General features: G+C 57.4%; 1 protein-coding gene across 3 annotated transcripts; it reads left to right on the plus strand.

Moving 5' to 3' along the window:
* Nucleotides 1-2,337: 2,337 nt before the first annotated feature.
* RRAD (RRAD, Ras related glycolysis inhibitor and calcium channel regulator) lies at nucleotides 2,338-5,631 on the plus strand. 3 transcript variants are annotated; one of them, XM_081513278.1, is made up of 5 exons: nucleotides 2,338-2,448; nucleotides 2,666-3,050; nucleotides 3,707-3,780; nucleotides 3,907-4,111; nucleotides 4,973-5,631. In XM_081513278.1, exons 2-5 carry the CDS (start codon nucleotides 2,681-2,683, stop codon nucleotides 5,248-5,250), a joined length of 927 nt encoding a protein of 308 aa, XP_081369404.1. In that variant the 5' UTR covers nucleotides 2,338-2,448; nucleotides 2,666-2,680; the 3' UTR covers nucleotides 5,251-5,631. The 3 variants fall into 3 exon arrangements, with proteins under 3 accessions (XP_081369404.1, XP_081369403.1, XP_081369405.1); XM_081513277.1 differs by having other exon boundaries at nucleotides 3,907-4,083; XM_081513279.1 differs by having other exon boundaries at nucleotides 2,338-2,444.
* Nucleotides 5,632-7,738: the final 2,107 nt, after the last annotated feature.

Below are 7,738 nucleotides of genomic sequence, written 5' to 3' on the forward strand. Positions count from 1 at the left end.
TGACCACAGCTACCCCCCCAACACCCACCCTCTGTCGGACATCCAGGGGCTCTTGTCAGCAGCAAGGTCATGTGTAAGGTGGTTAGGAGGGGCCGTGAGCAGCCCAGCTGGGATTCCTGATGGAAAGTGGTTTTCTGGCTCTTAGGATTTTTGTTGTTTGTTTGTTTTTATATTTTTTGGCTATGCTCCATGGCATGGTGGGATCTTAGTTCCCTGACCAAAGATCAAACCCATGCCCCCTGCATTGCAAGCACAGAGTCTTAACCACTGGACCACCAGGGAAGTCCCAAGACTTTTGTTCTTTGACAGGAGGCTCAATCCATGACTCCGTCTTCCCACTGGACCTGGTGCAGGAAGCTAGAGCCAATATGGGGTTGCCCAGTCCTCCAAGACTCCCCATGCCATGTGAAGGACATAAATGGATAGACCACCCCTCAGTTCAGGCCTTGCTTGCTTTGAGGACGTCAAGAACTAGAGGGGCCTGCGTGAACTCTCTAACACTTACCTAGCCAGGCCCTGCTCATTCCAAGGCCATTTCAGATGTTGCCAAGGAAACTGACGCAGCAGCCAGAGAGCCCTCACCCCGGTCTCCATGACAACCTACAGCAGCCCACTAGGATTCATCCATTTGTGATGTCACCTGAGCCCTGAATGGGTGCCCGCCACCCCCACCACGCCTCTCGCAATCAAACGTCAGTCTAATAGCAGGTCCCTGTCACAAAGTACCTCACAGCTTGCCTGCCCCCAGTCCTCACACACCCCAAACATGAGCAAGGCAATAATAGAGGGGCTGGGATAGAATAATAGAAGCTGGGAGAGAAACAAGACCTAGGAGCCTGGGGACAGATTTAGGACTAGAAACCAAGTCTCTCCATTACATCTCCTCCCCTCTGTGCCCCAGCATCCTCCCTGGGTCTCAGGAGGGGGCTGATCTTTGGGCAGTGGTGGCACCAGGTGGTGGCTATCCCATTCCCAAACGCCTGACCCCATCCATGTGTGCATGCGTGCTCAGTTGCTAAGTTGTGTCCGACTCTTTGCGACCTCATGGACTGTAGCCCGCCAGGCTCCTCTGTCCATGAGATTTCCCAGGGAAGAATACTGCAGCAGGTTGCCATTTCCTTCTTGCCAACCCCTAGGGTTCTCCCCAACCTAGGGATTGAACCTGGTCTCCTGAATTGTAGGTGGATTCTTTACCACTGAGCCACCTAGGAAGCCCGATCCCATCCATGCTCTATGACTATGAACCTCCAGACCCCGAGTGTGCCTTGAATTACAGGCCCAGTCTGAGACTAAAGGGAAGGAAGGAGACATTGAAGACTCCGAGTGACTGGAACCAGACCTGATCCGGTCTAGTCCCACCCCTATCCGCTCCTGCTGGTCTCTGACACCTGCCTGCCAGGATTTCCCTAACTTTGGGCAACCTCCAGGCCAGAAGCAGAATGACCAGGTATTTTTAGCAGAGCTGCTGGCAGCTGCCTGGAGGGTGCTGAGGGGGAGGTGGTGCCGAGTCCATCCTTTTCCTTCTCCGGGCCCTCCTCAAGATTCAAGCTTGCACCTCTACCTGCACCACACTGTCAGAGGGCCTTCCTTCCCCACCCCTTCCCCACCCCTTCCCCACAGGCCTCTAAGGGCCCCCTGGGGGGCTCAGGTGTCACTAACCCTCATCTCGAAGGGCAGGCTCATCAGGTAGAATTGTCAACTCCCAGGGGCAGGGATGAGAGTGGGAAGGACCTGGTGTTGAGGTTAGAAGCTTGGATTTAGGGCCCCAAAATAAATGGGTGTCATGGGCAGTGAAGGGTGAAGTATGTGGACCTGTAACTGGTCTGCTTGCTTGGGCAACAGGCCAGGACTGGGAGAGAGGGAAGGGAAAAATCACTTTTAAAGGGCCAGACCTAAGTCTTCCCTAGTGGGGACTTGGCCCACTGGGCTGATGGGGCTTCTTTCCGCCTTGCCCCAACCCGTGATGGCACTCTCCATGTCTGTCCCCCTCCTCCTTGTACCATTCACATACGCCCTCTCCTTCTTCCTTACCTGCCCTCACCCACCCCCAATACTCTCTCTGTCTCTCTCTGTCTCTCTCTGTCTCTCTCTCTCTCTCACACACACACACACACACACACTCAGACCGGGCTTTTGTCTGCGGGGTCTGCCCCTGCCTCGCCCTAGCGAGTGAGGCGAGGGCTGGGTGGGTGTGAGGTCCTAGAAGGAGGGTGGGGGATTCCCCTCGGGGGAGGGAGACGGACACGTCAGCCCCCGCACCGCGCAGACGGGGGCGAGCGCGGGGGTGGGGGCGGGGGCGGGCAGATGCTTAAATAGGCGACTCTGGAGCCTGAGCCCAGTACGGACTGAGAAGGCAGCGGCTGCGACTGATCGAGTGTTCGCGCCTGGGTCTACGGGTGGACTGTATCTGAGCCTGATACCTACCTAGTCCTCACCGTGTCTGAGTAGGTGAGCGTCCTGGCAAAGCGGGGTGGGGGTGGTCTCACCGTCTGGGATAGACGAGCCAGGAGGGTGGGTCACTTGTCAGGGCGCAGAGACCTTCCGCGGCAGGTCCTATACCCCGAGCATCTTTCCTGACCCGTGGTCAGGCAGGCGTGTCCCAGGTCCAGCCTCCTACTCCATGTCCAACGCGGCTTACGCGGCCATCCGGATTCCCGTTCCCCAGACGGCGTCCGACACGATGACTTTGAACCGCGGCGGCAGCGGAGCAGGCGGGAACCGCGGCGGGGGCCGGGAACGCGATCGCCGTCGGGGCAGCACACCTTGGGGCCCCGCTGCCCCGCTGCACCGCCGGAGCATGCCGGTGGACGAGCGCGACCTGCAGGCGGCGCTGACTCCGGGCGCTCTAACAACGGCCGAAGCCGGGACAGGGGCCCAGGGTCCGAGGCTGGACTGGCCCGAGGGCTCTTCTGACTCGCTCAGCTCGGGAGGCAGCGATTCAGACGAGAGCGTTTACAAGGTGCTGCTGCTGGGGGCGCCTGGCGTGGGCAAGAGCGCTCTGGCGCGCATCTTCGGAGGTGTAGAGGACGGGCCTGAAGCGGAAGCCGCAGGTGAGGGGCTGGGAGGGACTGTTCAAGAGAGGGGCGAACACAGGGGTAGGGCTGGGGGCTGCAGGACTGGGGATCAGGGTTAAAAGCAGCAAATACCAACGGAATTCTGAAGGCGCTTTGAGAATCCCGCTGTCACAGATGGGGAAACTAAGGGGGAAGGTACCCCAGCCTTTAGGAGGGAAAGAAATGCTTGGAGTAGAAGACCCAGGGCATATGTTTAATTGTTCTGTAGTGTGAGGACAGGATATCCCTCCCTGCCAGGACCGGGAGAACACAGCCAGAGGGAGTCTAGGAGAGGAGTCCTAGGTAACCAAGGTCCCCAGGGGATGTCTGTTCTAACTCAAGCCACTGTGATCAAAACTATCCCGGATCTCAGGCAACAGGAGGGCAGAGAGCCCAGGAATGGCCACCCAGGACATTGCTAGCTTGGGGAAGGGGTAGCTAGGTGGGGGCCCGGCACACCATGCCCTTCACCCACCCCCCCTATTTCTCAGCCCTGTCATTTCTGTTACTATATAGCAGCCATCAGTGGAGGAGAAGGTTGGGGGGCTTTGAGGAGTTGAAGGGTGTGGCCAGAATAGGACACCTGATGCATTGGGGGGGGGGGCTTGTGGTAGCCAGCAAGTAACCTGACTGCTTACCTGTCTCCTGCCCAGGGCACACGTATGACCGCTCCATCATGGTGGACGGAGAAGAGGCGTCACTCATGGTCTATGACATTTGGGAGCAGGTAAGATGCAGGCTGAGACCCAGGGCAGGGTGGGAGGGGTGAGCTGGGGGTAGGGACCTGCTGGGAATGACAGCGTTGTAGCTGGGGCGTGAGAACTATTGGGTAATATGTGTCTGTGTCCCCTAGGATGGGAGTCGCTGGCTACCTGGCCACTGCCTGGCCATGGGAGATGCATACGTCATTGTGTACTCAGTGACCGACAAGGGCAGCTTCGAGAAGGCCTCAGAGCTGAGGGTCCAGCTGCGGCGGGCGCGGCAGACAGACGACGTGCCCATCATCCTAGTGGGCAACAAGAGTGACCTGGTGCGCTCTCGCGAGGTCTCCTTGGACGGTGAGCAGGGAGCTGGGTCGGAAAGGGAGGGAGATCCTGGCTGCACTATGGTCCACCCAGTCTTGACTCAGCTCGAGTCCCTGGGGATCATCAGTGGCTAAAAATATCCAGGAAGAAAACTCAGGGAGATGGGAGAGAGCGTCTGCCCTCCCACAGGACTCTCAAAGTCCTGAGTGCTGGGGAAGGGACCAGATGCGCTAGAGGAGGTGAAAGCTGCTGGCACTGAGCTGGACCATCTCAGAGCCCTCCTTTTCTGTCCTCTTTGTCCCTGGCCTGGCTGATGAGGGGTGAGGAGAGTTCAGGGCCTCAAGACAGGAGGTCAGAGCCTGGATTCCAGGCCCAGTCTAGTATCGGCATAGTCTTGCCCCTGGGGAGGACCCCTCTCCCAACATTGGGCTCAGCATCCTCTGTGACCCCCAGACCTGAACCCCACAGAAGAATCAGCAGTTACTTGGTGATGTCCTCTCCCCATTCCACCCATCATTCATCATGATATAACAGCAAGCCATAAAACACCATGCTGTCCAACAAAGGTGTCATTTTCCTGCTTTGACTACTATAGCACTACCGTTTAAATATCAAACTTCGAATTATTTCGATAAATGAGTCTCCTTTTGTGGGCCTCTGTGAGCTCCTTAAACATGGGCAAGCTCTACAGTTGGGTGACCCAGTGATGCCTGGGCCCCTCCGTACAGGAGCCGGGGTTCATTGTGTTCCTGGGGAGGACCCAGGACTCCCTTCCCCTTCCCCACGGATAGCTGCCAGGGTGTGGCCAGGGTTGGAGTGGGCTTCTCACCCACTCACCTTTTGCTTACTGATGTGTGCCTGTCCCCCACCCCCTACCCCCACCACATACACCAGAGGGCCGGGCCTGTGCTGTTGTCTTTGACTGCAAGTTCATCGAGACGTCAGCTGCGCTGCACCACAACGTCCAGGCGCTGTTCGAGGGTGTCGTGCGTCAGATACGCCTGCGCAGGGACAGCAAAGAGGCCAACGCACGTCGGCAAGCGGGTACTCGGCGGCGAGAGAGCCTGGGCAAGAAGGCAAAGCGCTTCCTGGGCCGCATCGTCGCTCGAAACAGCCGCAAGATGGCCATGCGTGCCAAGTCCAAGTCCTGCCACGACCTGTCGGTGCTCTAGGCCCTGGGGCACTTGCTGTATTGTGCAGACAGATGGGCAGATTGGTGGGCTGGCCCAGCCAACCGCCCAAGGTGCCTCAGAGCTGGCTCAGACTCTGGGCGTCCCCCACCTCACGGTCATGGACAGACAGACAGACGGTGCTGCCCAGGGAGGCGGCTCCCAGTGGCCGTCGAGGGCTGGGCCCACCGAGATGCCTGTGCCGGCCCGTGTGCATCCCAAGCAGCAGGCTGGCCCCAGCCAGCCCTTGGGGACGGGCCTGTGAGTGGGGAGAGGACTCTTCCTTTCTCTACACCCTGGTGTGCATGCCCTGGAGGGAGGCTATTCAGTGCAGTGGCTATTTGTTTACATGCTGATTTTTGTAATAAAGACTATTTCCTGATAGGCCAGGGCTGGCAACTCTGTGTTTCCTTTGATTCTGGGGGCTGTAGGAACAGGTAAGTTTCCTTAAGTTGAGGAAGGGGTCTCACTGTCCCACCCTAGTCTGTGGCCTTAATTATTCTGTTTGTGCCCAGCTGCGTCCAAGAAGCAGGTGTGGGTTGTGGTCTGGTTGTGGGGGTAATGGGGTGGGGGGTGGGGGTCCAAGCAGCAGGAAGAGACATGAATCTCACCCAACCTGTTATTCAGATTCTTCTGTACTGGGGCCTGGCATTCCCCGGCTGATCAAGGGTTCAATCACTGCAAATCCACTCCAGTATCCTTGCCTGGAGAATCCCATGGACAGAGGAGCCTGGTGGGCTACAGTCTGTGGGGTTGCAAAGAGTAGGACACGACTGAGTGACTAACACACACTGTATGTAAAGGAAATTGAGGCTGCCTGAGAGACCACGTTCTGCCCCCGGGTGTCATGGCCAAACAAGATTCCTGGGTCTGGCGCCTGGGTGGTTGTCTCTGCCCTGCTCCCTCCTGAGGGGCTGGAAAGCTGCTAAAGTGGTGTGACTGTGGAAGACTTCCGAGACTCGCTGTCTGGAGAAGGAGGCAGCTGGTTTGTTAAGGCTGGAGTGAGGAAGGCACAGGGCCTCCCCACTGGCTCAGTGGTAAAGAATCTGCCTGCAATGCAGGAGCTACAGGAGACGCCAGTTCGATCCCTGGGTGGGGAAGATCCCCTGGAGGGGAGCATGGCAACCCACTCCAGTATTCTTGCCTGGAGAATCCCATGAACAGATGGAGCCTGGCGGGCTACAGTTTATAGGGTCACAAAGGTCAAACACAACTGAAGTGACTTAGCACACACGCATGCACAAGAAAGGCACACTCAGGTGGACTTGACTCCATGTGGCTCCCCACTTCCTGGTGGAGGCTGGGTTGCTAGGCAGGAAGTGGTGGGGGGACAGGGAGGGCCATTCTTCTCCCCACTGAGTGGCCACGCCAGAGGGTTCCATGCTCGGCATTGCCTAATGTAGGAACAGGTCCCTGGTGCCCTCCATGCCTGGAATGAGAGGCCTTGCATTCTCGTGTAAATGTATGCATCTTTGCTGATAGCTAGCGGTGTGTATCTCCCCACCGCCCTCACCTGGGAGGGGGAGCCTTCTGGGCACAGGTGCCTGCTTGGTATACCATCATGGTTTCAGGAGTGAGCATCCCCATTCAACAATGGCAGATGGGGAACGAAGCACTTACCTGGGGTTCCACAGGCAGAAGTGGCTGAGTGGGGACTAGAAGCCCAGAGGCAGCCAGAGGCAAGGCTGGGGACGGTTTCTGAGAAGTTTCCAGGCCGGGATCCAGATATTTCTATATTAGTCACTTTTTTCAGGGCTCCTGGGAGCCCTCAGAACTTGGTTAGAACTCTGACTGCGGTTGTTCAATAGCAGGTGGAGGTTTGAAAGCCGTTCCTCAGGAGGTGTGCGACCCCCGTGACTAACCCACATGCTCCCCAGGGCAGCTCAAAGCTGCTCTCCCACTCCCAGTCTCAGTGTACTTCACCAAGGCAAATGGCGGGCGTGGTTTTCTCAGAGTAGGTGAAGGTGCTGAGGTCTGAAGAAGATTCCAGACCTTCTGAGCTCTGTCACTTATTGGCTGTGTGACCCTGGGCAACTCATTCAACTTCTCTGTGCTCCAGTGTGTGACATGGGCATGATGCCCTTTTCAGAATGGAATGGGTGGAATAATGATAGTATCTGCTTAGAGTAGTGCCAGGCACATAGCTGGAGACCCCTCTCATGTGGCCTTAATACACGTGAGACCCTTTCAACATTCCCACGCTGCACTGCTCCAGGCTGGTGTGCCCAAGTGACCTGGAGGCAGGAACTCAGCTTGTGATGGACAAAGTTGGGGTCAGCTGAGGGGTCCTGATCCAGCCTTCTAGCCTGAGAGAAATTAACCAGATATGCAATGGGAAGGACTCCAGGGAAACCACAGGAGAGATCGGAGACCAAGATTCCTGACCTTTCCCACCCTCTTCCCACCACTCCACACACTCAGGCCCCAGGAGCTTCTCCTGACTCTTCTAGCCTGCACCAGTAGGGGAAGGGCCTCCCGTCAGTCCTGCAAC

This window comes from Giraffa tippelskirchi, chromosome 7 (genome assembly GCF_054371585.1).
Source record: "Giraffa tippelskirchi isolate mGirTip1 chromosome 7, T2T-mGirTip1v1.2.pri, whole genome shotgun sequence".
Taxonomy (NCBI): Eukaryota; Metazoa; Chordata; class Mammalia; order Artiodactyla; family Giraffidae; genus Giraffa; species Giraffa tippelskirchi.